Raw genomic sequence first — 14121 nt, forward strand, 5'->3', positions numbered from 1 at the left:
TCTAAGAAGAAGGATTGAGCATCAGAACACTCTTCCCTTTGGCCAGTAGAATTGAGCATGTTTATACAAATGCTTGGCCGGGCAAAGGCAAATGATAATTTACTGTCTTATGGCTTGATGCTGCATTATGTGGAAGTAAGGGGTCCCCGTGTCCTGCTTCAAAGGACAGAGAACTGTAAAAAGGGCTTCCTGCTTAAGATCCAAACGCTCCTAAGATGGTCATCCAAAGCCGTGTTCCTGAGGACAACACTCCTTCACTCACTTTAGCTCACATCTTGAAGTGTGTCCACATTGCAGTGGCATCTGTGCCACTGCCCCTTCTGTGTTCAGTTAGCAGGTACTCAGGGCGGGACGACCTTCTGTCATCCTTCGACCCATGCTGAAGAAAAGGCTTCAGCTAACCAGGCCTGAGGCCCAATGACCTTTGGTTTAAGATACTCAAGAGCCTTTTGGAGAGTGAGACTTCAAGGTCTGGGTGACTTTAATTGATACAGATTCTTGCTTATGATTTCCCAAGGACCTCAGTCCTCAGCGCTCTGCCAGGTTGAGTTCTCCCTTCAGGTATCAAAAGCACGAGTGTTCTTTATGAGGTGACAGAGCTGTGTTCGGCCAGCACCATCGCTGACAATGCTGGTGGTGAGTGGTTCCCCAGTGGGAATGGTCAGCAGTGGTCACATCTGCTACTAGGTTGACTCAAGTCAGGAGAAAAGGCTCCTCATGTTTTTGCCTAACACATGTGGAGGACTTTGTCTCTCTCACACAACACCGACTCCCCTCCAAACCGCAGCCCAAGGACAGTGAAAAGCAATCTATTGCTGGGGAAGTAAAGAGTGAGCATTGGATTCACATGCTCTGGGTTCAAATTCTGCCTCTTTATAAGTCCGTTAACAAGTCAGTTAACCTTGTAGAATTTCCCTGTCCTCATCTATGAAACAGGATTAATTAAACCTGAACAGCCATTCAGAGCAAACAACAACAGCAACAAAGACCGTGTGCCTGGGCTCTGTGCCCCAAGCCTCAGCTCTGCCTCTCGGCCCCCAGGAATCGTTCGGTCTTTGGTCTCATCCCTGGCCACCACACAAAGGCCAGTGATCATTACTTTCTGTGTATATAGTTGTCATAGTGCTTTCATTTATATTTCTCCTTTATGTGCTAGGGCTGGAAAGGGGCAGAGTCAAAACCTAAATCCAAGCTGTTGACTCCCTCCCTAGACCCCACCATTGCCACATGCAGCTCACCTTCTGCCCGCAACCTCGTCTTTCTTCAAGGGGCCAAACAGTCCCAAAGTCTGGAGGTTATTCCAGGAAGCATGTGCATGGAGGGCAGAGAGGAGGCGCACACACCTGCACAAGCAAAACAGGACACTTGAAATCACAAGAAGGGCTGTTGGCAGCTGTGTGATGCGCCAGCCGAGTGGCTCCCCACTCCAGGAGGGTGTTCTGAAGCTGGGAAATGAGATCTCAGCCATCGCAGGAACCCACAGCCAGGAGGAGCACATAAGGGTGCTCGTGAGTAGCTCAGCTGCTCCTGCAAGCTTGGGACCCAAGGGCCCAGGCATTTGTCTGAATACCTTCTCCAGTGCTTGTGAGAATCACTGTGTTTTGTCTGAAAATAAAAGAGATTTCCGAATGAGGACTATGAACGGCAAAACCCTGATTTGTAGCAGGTGTGGTGTGGAGACGCTTGCTCCCTCCGGCACCCACATTTTTGTCTCGGTCCCCACTGATTCCAGTTGTTTTTCTTTCTTCAGGCAAGCAGAGATTCCACCCCGAGGCCAGGCCAGAGAAAGGAAATGGCAGTGGAGGTAGGGGGGTCTCCTCAGTGTGACCGGCCCCCACGCTGAGCGTGCTGGCTGTTTAGTGTAATTTAGGGCACCAGAGCCTCGATTTCTCAGTCTCCATGTATCAGAAAGGTGGATATGAGCCCTGAGTTCTGCTCATTCAGAATAACTCAATCACCTCTTTATTGTGGGGTGGGGGGCAGAGAGGAAGGAAAGGAGAGAAGCAGGAGGGAGGAACAAAAGAAGGGACAAAGATAAGAGACAAGGAATAAAATGGGAAAAAGAAAACTTCTTTTTTTCCAGCCCCTTAGAAATCTTTCTCAGTGGGGGTTTGCTGGTACTGCCAGTGGCTCTCTTGCTCTTCACAGATTCTGGATGTACATTTCCCTTAAGACTGGTTGTCTGCAGAGCATGGGGAAACAAACCAGAACCCCTCATAAATCAGTAGAGGTCACTGCCAAGAGCTTTGTACACTTGCTGTCCCTGGCAGTGATAAACTCATTGCATTTGGGAACTGGCCAACGACCCTGAGTCCTATCTTAATTCTCATTCCCAGAAAAACCTCAGCTCTCCCTTCACCCACTCCCTGTTTACTGTCTTTGTGTTTCTTAGACAAAGCTGGCAAGGAGGAAGGAGCAGAGTTCCATAACTGGGTACATCAAAGCTCCATTTCTTTGCTTGTGGGAGGAGAGGAGTGTGGAGGAGTCACGGATCCATAGGCTGTGGGAAAGCGTGGCCCAGGCCAGGGGGGCCTGCCGTCATGGGCTCCCACAGAGGTTCTTGGATTATTCTTGTGCCTGGCATCATCAATATGGCTTTGAGGTTGGCCCCTCGCAGGGTAATTTGAAACTGTCGTAGTGATGGCCAAGCGCTAGCAGAGGCTGCCCCTCCTACAACCCCCCTCCCACGGGGCCTGTTCTCTCTCCCTGCTTTCTGCCCACACCTCTGCCACCTTGGTTCTGATGTGGGAGTTGGCCATAGGACATGGGGGTGGGGGGGTGATGAGAGTGCTGTCCAAACTGCTGCTTGGCCCCTATGCACCCCTGGAGAGTGGACTCGCCACTGTCTGCCCCACCTTCCTCCCTGGGTTGTTCTTCTTGTTCTGGGTGACCAGACAGTGAAGTTGCAAGATCAGACTCCTTGGGGGACACATTTCACACTGTCTTGTCTTCCCATCCTGGTGAGGATCCTTCTGGTCAATAGACAACAACTCCAACCTCTGGCAGGGCAGGCCATCCCCCATCACACACTTCTTCTTTGGGGCTCTTAGCGCACATCTTTGTGCATTGATCTTGCCTGATGGAATCTAAACTTTATGGCCACAATGACCTCTTTTTTTTTTTTTAAGATTTATTTATTTATTTATACAAGCACTGGGTACAGTCAGAAGCACGGGAGGGTAAGAGAATTCACCAGAGCCAGAGCGGGGAGCAGAGCAGGCAGAAGGACCGAAGTACACTGCTGAGCAGCGGGCGGCAGGAAGAGGTCTGCGCAGGAGAGGTCTGCGCACCCTGTGGGACCCTCCTCCTGGGAGCAGCCGGGGATCGAACTGGCGCTGCAGAGGCTGCGGGCAGCTTTGCAACCCAGCGCTCAACCGCTGTGCCACCGGGGAGGCCCCACAATGACCTCTTATTTGGGCTGTAATCTCAGTGCCTGATACCGAGCCTGCTATTGCACCTAGCAATTCTCAGTAAATGTTTGCTGGATATTTTTATCATTAAATGTTTAAACATGAGCTTTCTCCTGCTCTTTTTCAATGGAAAAGTTGTTTCTTTTAATGGCTGGACTTTTCTTGCCCATGATGAGACTGTAGGCATTAGCTGGATTGGAGGGAATTTGTTTAGAATGACACCAGAAGGCCTAGGCAGGAGAGGTGTCCTTACTCCCCTAAGGACAATAGGGGTGTCTTTTGTGAGATATACCTGGAGACTGACGTTCCTTTGAAAAACAGAACAGTAAGCAGGGACAAGTTGCCTTGGAGAGGGGTTTGGAGAAGTTCCAGCCATGAGTGACAAACCTCTCTAGATGACTCAGGAGCCACCTGCCTCTGCCAACCAGACAGAAGCAATGCCTAAGACAAGAAGTAGACAGTGAGTCATTTTTACTATGTGTTAACATCTGTGCCTAAGATTTAGATGTTAGAGCTATGTAAAGTGACAACAAATGAAAACAAAACAAAATGATGTCCCTCATTCTGGGCTCTCAGGCCCTCAGGGAGGAGCCAAGATTCTCACCTGCATCTTCTGCTGAGCTGAGCGTGAGTCCACTCTCCTCCCACACAGAGCAGGCTGCCTCTGACCACAAACAGAAATGAGTATGGAGTCTGCAAGCATGCTGAGCATTCAATCAAACCAGCATTTCAGTGAACCAAGACACAAATGTAACTTCAACTAACATTGGCCCCTGTGTTGGACATGGCATCTATAAGGGATTAAAACACATTGTTCCCACCCTCAAGGCACTGAAATGAGAGTGTGCTGGATTTTCATCTGAAACTTGCAGAAAAACATTTAACAAGGCAAGTTCTCACTAGGTTTATAAAATCAGAACACATCTGGACCATCAAAGCAGTCTCAGACCCAAGTCACTATTTAATTTCACTTGGCTTGTTATATTGGGCCCATTGCCATAAGTAGGGTCCTAGCCTGCTTTTATAAATATGGGGGCATCTCAGGTAGAATGAAGCTGGTGGCCAAAGAGCTCTGCGTCTGGTCTAGCTGAATCCATATGGTGGAGAACGATCCACATGTAGTCAAGGTGTTTCTTGCTCTCTGCTTTCAATTTCTTCTGAGCTGGCACTGGAGGGCGTGCTGGCCAGCCCTTGCCATTCATTGTCCCAGATTCTTCTGGGAGGCACCGGCAGTTTGGGGGGAATATCTCTAAAATGGTCCCTGCCAGCCGAGGGGCATTCTCTGCCTCCTGCACTCACCCTCCCAGGAGGAGGACCCCAGGAAGAGGTCCCTGGTGATGAGCCCAGCCTCTCAGCTGGACATCTCCCCTCACTGACCCATTCCCCCCACCCCTAGCACTGGTGCTCCTGTCCAGCATCATGGAGTAAACAATGAGTATACTTTAGGGAAGGTCCTTCCTCTACCAGGCCAGCTCCTGCCTAACAACCCCAACCTCCTTACTACAGACCACACTCCCTCCTAACACACCCTCTTTGGGACAGCCAAGCTTGCCTGCGCATTTCAACTGATAAAGATCCCCCTTCCCATCAACAAGCTCCCCTTTTAATGAGCCAGGCTTTCCCAGTCCTTAATGAGGACAGAACTGCTAGGAAGGGCCCACAAGGCTATAGGAATTAGCTAAAAGTCAAGGGTGATATTTATTGCCAAGGTCTGAATGCAAATGCCACCAAGAGCCCAGAGGAAGAGAGGGCACAGTGCCACAGCAGCTGTCCCCTGGGTGTCATCCTCAGGCCCACCTGTTTGCCCACATGCCCATGATCTGGTTCCAAGGGCACACTTCAGAATGAGATGGTGTCCCTGACATGACAAGCACAACTGACCCTATTGCATTTTTAATGAGACTGTAGTTTGTTTTGATTTTTATTAAACTTTTATAATAGAGATCCTTCTAGATTCACATGCAATTGTAAGAAATAACACAAGGATGTACCATTTACCCAGTTTCCCCTCATGGGAACACCCCCAATTTTACTTGTATTTGTGTGTGTGTTTAGTTCTGTATGTTCTATCACATGTGTGAGATATGTTCAGAGAGAGAGCCACTCCTGCCCCAGAAGGGTCCTTCCTTGTCTTTTCTAACTACCCCTCCCTCTTTTCTCCTCCATCCCAAACCCCTGGAAACCACTAATCTATTATCTATTTCTATAAATTGTCATTTCAAGAATATTATATAAGCGCAGTCACACAGTAAGTAACTTTCTGGGGCTTGACTTTTTCACTCATCATTGTCCCCTTAAGGTTCATTCCAGCAGTTAAGCGCTTACTACCTGCTCCTTCCTGTTGGCGTGTCTGCGCTTTCCATCATCAAGCAACACTGCAGCCCACTGCGGCACCGAGGCCCAGTTACAAAGCCTTTGGGACATGATCCTTAAGAATCTTTTATTCAAAGAGAGAAAATGTGTTGTTGTTTGGTGTTTCTGAGTGGGGGGAAAAATAAAACCCCAAAACAAACATATTTCAGGACTTTTCTAGGAACATAAGCACACACCTAGGTTTATTTCTTTCCCCCAAACAGCGACTAGTTGGGTGGCAATTCCCTTTTGCATTGGATGACAGTTCCTGTGTTTCTGCCTCCTTCCTCCCCAGGAGCACATCTACAAGCTGATGAAGAGTGACAGCTATGCCCGCTTCCTCCGGTCAAATGCTTACCAGGACTTGCTGCTGGCCAAGAAGAAGGTATCTTTGGGGAGGACAGCCTTGCCTTTCTTAGCACTGTCGACCTTTGCCTGCTGCTTGCTGCTGGTGTGAAATGAGAATAGCATCCCTTGGGTTTTCTTTCTTTTCTCTTTTCTTCTTTCCCTTCTCTGTCTGCTCTCACCCCAGTGGAAGACAATTAGCATTGTCACCACCTCCCCAAATACCCCTAAGATCCAGGATGTGGCATCCTGCCTCCACATGCCCATTTCCTCCACTGTGTGCCTTCCCCACAGTGGGGAGTGAGACCAGATATTAAGGCCACAGTGGCTCAGCCTGGGATGCAGCACTGGCAGCAGCAACAGGGGCGCCCTAAAAACCCAAGGAAGCCTCACTGCTGAGCCCACCCCCTCAGCACAGACTTTCTCTCCCTGATCATCCCAGCAATAAGTATAAGGCAAGGACTGCAGTAGAAAATCTTACAGGTTTTAAGGAAGCTACCGGGTACCTAGGTCATTCCTGGGATTGTTTCCTCCTTGACATCCCTTTCCCCTACCTCACCTCCCCACTGTGTTGCTGTTTCTTTTAACCAAGAAGTAATCGCATAATAGCTCCTTCTTCCTCCCCCAGTTATAACTACATCATGGTTCCCTGCAGCCCTTGGCATCTAGATCTCGGTGCCCAGGAACCCTCAGCATGCAGGCAATGAGGGGTGACTGAAGCAGGAATGGACGCAGCTGGATTTCTGGGAGGAGGGAAGGAAGAGCCAGAGGGCATTGGGGCCTGGGAAAGAGGAGCAAGAGAGATGGCTCATGACTCCAGAGGAGCGCGGTTCCTCTGCACTTGTCAGCTCTGATCTGAGGCCCACGTGTGGTTCAGTGTGGCTCTCCTTGCCCCAGATCCACGACCTCCATGCCATGCCACAAAGGAGCATGTGCGCCCCTTCTTGTCCCCTCTCAGCCTGCCAACCCTCCACATGTGGTTGTCCCTTGACACGCTGTCTGCCGGCTGCCTGTCTCAGCCACACAGCCCTTCTCTCTGTGTACTGTCGACCCCATGTGCCAGGATCCTGTCTGCATATCTGGCTGATCCTCCAGAGTCTAGAAAAGACTTTAGATCCTGCTTTCCTGCCCTCAGGTAGTCCTGAGCAAAAGAAAAGGACTTCTGGAATGCCCAGATGGTCACAAACCCAGGTCCTGTTGCCAGCATCCCTTCTATCAGGTGTGGCTACCCTGACGAACAGGGCCAAGCCGTTCCTTTCCCAACTCCCTTGCAGGAGGATGGAGGTGGAGGGGCCCGGATAAATGCCCCCCTCCCCAAGTGGCTCTGATGCCCATTTTTTCCAAGAAAGGTTGTAGAAACTTTTGGTAGCTCCAGCCCAGGTTGCACGGGAGTTTAAAGTAAGTGTTCCTGATTTTTCTGTGGCTCATGGTACTGGATCACAATTTGGGGAAACTCTGAAGCCCTAGCTGCCTGCCCAATCTGGACCTGTCTGCATAAGAAGCCAGAGGCCAGTTTCTTTGTGGGTTTGAGCACCAAGGGAAAATGCACCATAACTCAGGGAGTTGGGCTGAGGTACCTGTGCCTGCAGGGCCTCCCAAGGAGGAAACCTTGTCAGAGGCAGCCTCTGGATTGAGGAAGGAGCTCTGGCCTTCCTGTGAAGTGTTACAAATGAAGTTCACAGTGTTATCCTCCACGCAGCACACAAAGGGCTGTTCTTGCAGCAGAAAGCCCTGGCAGATGCCAACACCCTTTCAATGCCCAGGGATTGTTTCCAGAAGCAGTGACAAGCCTACTTTTTCTTCCATTTTTCCCTGAGTCTCCAGGTGTGGATTGGATTTGTAACTCAGCACTTTCAGGTAGGCCTAGGTATCCTCTGACCTCAGAAATGCTTACCATGTGACTGTGATAGAAATGTCCAGGTCATAACAGGTATGTGAGAGTCAAATCTCCAGTTAAGGCAGGAAATGTGAATTAGCCTCACTTTTCTGCTGAGAACAACCCCTGGGGGTGTCTGGAGGCATAACCTTTATCCCTAACCCTTCTCTATCCTAACATCGTCACAGATAAGGTTAGTCATACTGAGGAGCCAGCTTCTCAAGGGGTAAATGAGCTGGGTTTTGATGGCTGCTCCAGGACAGTAAAGTACCAGTGATGGTGGCTTTCCAGGCAGCTCAGAGAACCTGCACAGGCAGAGAAACCCGAATGAGTCAGGCCCCTGGCTTCCCTCTGTAACCACGCCGCCATAGTTAGAGGACCATGTTAGCTGCGGGCTAAGGGCCTGACTAGAGCCAAAGGTAGGCCTGACTCGAGCCTGACTCCAGGCTGCCCACTGGATGGAGGCTGTCCTGCCACCCCCAGTCAAGGTTTGCTGTGCTCCCCAGGGATCCTTCAGTTCCATGTGCAAGAGAAAAAGCCAGCCCCATGCTGCGGGTGTGTCACTGGTGCGGTATATCGTCTGTGTGGTCTTCTTCCTATCCATGTCCCTGCCACAGGGTAGTGGGGCTGCCTGCTGAGGAAGCCCACCAGGAGTGTCCATGGACATGGCAGCAGCTTGCTATCCCCTCTGCTGTCAGCACGTCCTGCAGACCTTGGGCACCGGCTGCTCCCCCAGACCCTACCTTCCATCGTTGGCTCTGTGTGTGTGCCCGCCTGTGTATCTGTGAGTGAGCACGCTCTCCCAATTCCCCAGTCATGGGCTCAGGATCCTGGAACAAGGCATTAAGAGAAACTGATGGGTGTTTGAGATGTAAATCCCTCCTGAAACCCCTCAGGCAGGTAACTTGGGAAGAAAAGTTGGTGAGACCTGCACCCTCGTGCCCTCCAGTAGAGGAGAGCAGCTAGGCCTGGGGCTTTGCACCGGCTTACTCTTGTCCAGGGCAACCGGCTAAGAGTCCCCAGGGAGGTTGCTGAGCCTACTGGAATCTGTGTGAGTAAAGCGTGGATGGGGTCACCTGCCTGGAGACAGAGAGAACTCCTCCTCCTTCAGAGGCCCGAGGCCCTTTGTCATTGCATATATGCGGGCAGACCCTCTTTACTTTAAGGGCACACCATGAGAGTCACAAGGGCCACTAAGACATTCCTGCAGTGGGCACACTGGCTGCCTCTAAGGCCTAACTCTACTCACAGAGGAGTTGATGACCACTTCCTGGTGTTTCAGCTGCATCTTGCACACACCCATGGGCCCTCAGAGCTAGTCTGCTCCGTGTCACCACTGAGGCCTGCGACCTCAGCGACACCACACCAGGCAAGCACGGCTCAGCCATGCAAAGCAGTGAGCAGGCAGCTGTGAACCGTCCCCCACCCGACCTTGGCCCCCTGGCAGACGTCCTGCAGCTCCGGGCCCAGCCCTGCTGCATGATGCCCCCAAGGAAGGAGAAGCAAACACCCTCTCCCCTCACTGCTCAAGGAGGCAGTTCTGCGGGCTTCTGTTTTCTGTCTCTCCCACTAAGTCTCGCATACAGCACTGGCTGCTTCTCTTTCCTGTTTCTTCGCCCTGTTTTGCTTTTGTTTTTGTTCATTAGCTGCCGCTGCTGCTGTTTGGAAACCACGTGTAAGCTGAAGATTTTTTTTTTCTGTATTTTTCTCCCTACCTTTTTTTTTTTTTCCCTAAAGCCAGAAAGTGAGCAAGGTCGTAGAACTTCCTTAGAAAAGTTCACTCGCAGTGTGGTAAGTTCAGTTGGTTTTCTTCCCTCGAAGTTCCTTTTGTTTTGGTTTTTCAGTTTTTTCTGTTGTCGTTGCCTTGGGGTGGGAGGGAGTGCTTTCCCCCAAACCCTTCTTTTCTTTTGCGAGTGTCTGCAGCTTCTCTTCTAGGGATGGATTTGCAAAAGACCAAGCAGCTCCCTCTGCAGAAGGCGCACACAGGCCCACCCAGCCTCGGGCCTCGCATTTGATCTTCTGTTCAGGGCTTTCAGGGGCAAGGGCCCCACTGCACTGGGGGCTGAGCGGTTTGTGCATCTTCTGCAGCTGCCCAGGGAGAAGGCCATCGAACTGTACATGAAATAAATTGGCTCAGAACCATCGCTCATGTAAAAAAAAAAAAATTCCAAATTTCCCTCTGTGAACTCTGGCGATCACACGGGTGGGGGCTGAGCTGAGGCTGCTGTGTCGGCAGCTTTGCGTGTGCAGGCGCCTCCGTGCTGCATGGGTCCTGGCGATGTGGTGTAGCTGGTGTGCGTGTTAGTGGCCTCTGCATGAGTTCTGACCTCCCTCACAGCCCTCTGTCAGCCTCATTTGCATAGCGTGACAGGGAGAGGAGGGCAGCAGCTCTGGGGTGAGGGAGAAGCAGGTCCCTGCACTGTCCTAGTCTTCCCGGCTCCCCAGGCCTTGATTCTGGGGACAGGGAAGCAAAGACAGGCTTTAGGTTCACTGTCGCTGCAGGGCATAGTCTTACTCCCTGGCCCATCCCGCTGAGAGGGTGGTAGAGACCCATACAGGGTCGCAGAGACTCCACAGTAGCAGGTGAGAACACTGAAGGGGTAGATCTGCCTGCCCCGGGGTACACAGTGGAGATTCTGTGTGTGCATGATAGCACAGATCCAGCTCCCCTTTCTGTTATGTGCTCTCCAAGATTTGAGCATCGGGCTTGAGGTACAGGAAATACTCGATCTTCTCATCCATGCACTCATCAAGAGCTAGCTGCTAGCCCGGCCTGCTCTGCTAACACCAAAACCAGAGGCAACCAGCATGGCAGCAGGGGATCAGGGGTCCCCCACGTGAGACTGGCCAGTTTCCGTCCCAAAAGAAACTCCCCCATGCTAACTTGCCCCCCTCCACTCTGCTAAGAAGGAACATCCTTGTAAAACCTGACTACTGTATGATTAGTATCTTTAACTCATCCTTATCATGTAGATTCTATGAGTTTTGTGTTAAAGCAAGTTTTGTGTTAAAGTCATTTACCTGTCATAGTTCAATGCATTTTACCTGAATTAAATCATTATTTTGAATTTGCTAGATGTAAACATCACAATAGCCCTAGTAGGTAGCAAGTGAAATATGGATACTCATCCCTTCTCTTCGTTGGTCTTTCCTCCTGTGATCTTGCTTGACGAGAAGTCAGGACTTGCAGGAGGCAGGGCCCCCTAGACGCTTCTGCCTTCATGGCAGGTTTGCCAAGGCTGCGTGGCTTCACACACCAAGGTGCCTCAGGCCAGGTCATCAGGGGCAGGGGCTGCAGTAGCTCCTTCACCCTGAGGGTCCATCAGGGAGCAGGTGGTACCTACCCCCTCACTGTCTCTTTGGAGGCCTGTGAGTAGAAGTTTAGGGATTTTGTCAACCTGACCAAAGTGTACACTGAGGCAACTTGGACTCTCAAGTGTAAACTAGAACAGAACCCCCACAGCTACATGGAGGTTCTCAGGTTGGCTGCTCAGGCTAAGGATTTGAGAAAGGAAGCCTGGTACCTGGGCACGATGCCCAAACATCTCCAGACTTTTCATGAGGGTAGGTGTAGGGCAAGGCAAACGCCATCTTGATGCAGCTCAGTGAAGAGCATTATTAACGACCTTTCATCCCAGCAGTGGTGAGGCTTCCGTGGCTCTCCAAGGCCTTTTTAACAAAGTGTTTGGAACAAGAAAGCACCAGACCCCTTCTAAGCATCTGAAGTGCACACTTGGGAGAACTTAGAGAACTGATTTCAGTGCCAGCTAAAGGAGAAAAATCTTCCAAACTTCTAAGAATTTTAGCATCTATATGATAAAAGGCCAAACTTAAAGAAGTTAAGCTTCCTGCTACTCTTTCTATGAAGACCCTAATGGGTCTTCTGATGCCGGTGTGTGTGTGTTTGTGTGTGTGTGTAAATGGAGAAGAATCTGCAATGATCCACCCAGGCTCCTTGTGCTGTTGGGATAACACTATGTCCCCGTAGATGTGGCTGTGTGAGGAAGTGGCCAGGGCAGTAGGACAGTGGCAGCTCTCCTAGTACTTGAGGCTAGAACCCAAGACCCTGGTCTCAACAGCTTGGTCTTCTAATTAAATGGAATTAACCAGCCAACTGACATGCCTTGCAACTTGAAAGCCATTTTCTGAATGCAATGTTCATAAAGTGCTTGATTTCTCTAAAAGAAGGCACACATGAATATTTCCTCTGCCACATACTACAAACCATAAAACTCAATGAAAGGTTCATTCAGTTTCATCCTCATAGTGCTGGGGAAAATGCTTAAAGACAGCATCCATGGCATGGGGCTAAAATTGGAAAAATAAGAGAGTGAAGCTGGGCAGCTCATGGACCAACGACATGAGGTTGGCTGCTATTTAGGACTAATTGGTGACAAGAAATGTTGATATGGGCAGTTGGTGAGCTCAGCCAGTGGAGCCTTGTCAAGACTAAATCTAAATCTAGAATTTCTCCCATGACAAGGTCCTTTCTTTTCTTGGTAAAGGAGAAACACTTTGAGAAAGTAAATAGACTTTTCCAAGCCTCAAGGTGTAGCATGATGTGGTAGGATTATCCATTGAAGGCCATGGAGGATCCCCTTTTACTTGAGGTAGCAGTTTAACACGGCTTGTAGAAGCTGCTGGCACTAGGCTGGTGTGAGGGCAGAAAGAGCCTACCAGTCCCCAATACAGAGGGTGCTATGTGAGTTTCCCCTTCCAATGGAAGTTTCATTTTTAGTCACCCAGAACTTGTATATACAAAACAGACTTTGGGAGGGTATGCTGTGCTGGTGTCTGTGGTTTGAGGGGTTGGAACGACAGTCTTTGTGAAGTCCTGCTTACTTGACAGGAAAGGCCCAGGCTAACTAACATACACAAAACATGGAGTCCATGGGATGGCATAATTAGTGCATATTGTACCTTTATTCAAAACAGAATACCGGACTCCTTCTGGTGGACCAGCCCCACAAATGCCCAGCTCACCTAGCAAAGCACAGGCTGGATTTCAGCCCCGGCCTTTGTCTCAGCTGACCATGTGCAGTGTGTGACCCACACTACTGGACATGGAGGCCCTGCTACAGTAAGCCTGAGTCTCAGGAAGAGCTGTAACACATAGCGACTCCTCACAATTTCTCAAGGCAGGTGCCTGTCACGGCCTCAGGTCACAGGAGTGGGGCCTCTCTCTGTGGGTACTTCTCCCCGGGTGGCTGTGGGGCGTGACAGCCACAACAGAAAACACTCGGCTGCCCATTGTGGCTGTCTATGCATCATCTCCCCTCCCCTCTTCTATTCTTTGGTGGGAAGTCCCGGGCATCACCAGTGGGGGGAGAGAGGCTTCTTGACTAAAGGCCACTTCCTACCACCTAGTGCCATGCCAGCCGGCTTGGGACTCTGTCGTCTTCCTGCTTATGCAGTTGACAGATGAAGAAGGGGGTATTAGGTTACCAGATCAGAAAAGCTCACTCACCCACACCCTGCTCTCTTAGGTGTGCTCATTCCTGTAGGAGCTACCGCAGGGGTGGGGGGCCCTCACATAGAGGACCAGGGCCATGTGGGAGGCGGGCAGGAGGCACAGGGCCTTTTGCAAAGCTCAGCAGCCGCGACGAGATGTCCCTCTTTTGAGTGGTGGTCCGAGCCCTCTGGTGAAAGGTCCAAGCCGGCGCGGAGAAGCCAGAGCAAATCCCCTGCTCCTGTGTGCAGCTCCATGGAGAAAGCCACAGTGGGGGTGACACCCTTAAGTTAGGAGAAATGGCAGCCCCAGTGATGCTGGCCTCCCTCGACACCTTTGCCTACAAGCCCAGTTGCGCCTTGGTTGCCCTCTTGAGACCTTCATCAGCTGCAGCCTTGGGCTCCAAGGAAGAGAAATGGGGTAGCTGGTGCCAGAGGCAGCACTCGAGGCCACAGAGGAGAGCAGGGGTGAGGACCAGGTGCCATCCAGCCCCTAAGAGAGCATCTCAGTTGAGCTCGGTCAAGGTGCCTCTTGGAGTGAAACAGCGAGAGCCGGAAGTGGGGGGATCCTTGGCCCGTTACGGGTGCCATCTCTGCCACAGGCGTTTCTGTCCTGCCTGCCAAGGAATGCAGCAGGAAAGTCAGATGGAGACCAGGAAGCTCTGGGAGCCAGCTGTCATCCCCTGCCTC

At 50.9% G+C, this 14121-nt stretch overlaps 1 protein-coding gene across 10 annotated transcripts in view; it reads left to right on the forward strand.

The window, feature by feature from the left end:
* The window catches only part of RGS6 (regulator of G protein signaling 6), a gene marked incomplete at both ends in the record, with an annotated part of 422024 nt that overhangs the window by 391930 nt on the left and 15973 nt on the right, over window positions 1-14121 (forward strand). For 6 of the 10 annotated variants that reach the window (XM_084240513.1, XM_084240516.1, XM_084240518.1 and 3 more), the window contains 2 exons: window positions 6058-6147; window positions 9721-9774. In XM_084240513.1, the coding sequence (XP_084096639.1) occupies window positions 6058-6147; window positions 9721-9774 (144 nt within the window). Of the gene's footprint in view, window positions 1-6057; window positions 6148-9720; window positions 9775-14121 lie in introns of those variants that run through there. The other 4 variants (XM_084240519.1, XM_084240522.1, XM_084240514.1 and 1 more) reach the window with 2 other exon arrangements.

Source organism: Talpa europaea, assembly GCF_964194135.1.
Source record: "Talpa europaea genome assembly, chromosome: 8".
Lineage (NCBI taxonomy): Eukaryota > Metazoa > Chordata > Mammalia > Eulipotyphla > Talpidae > Talpa > Talpa europaea.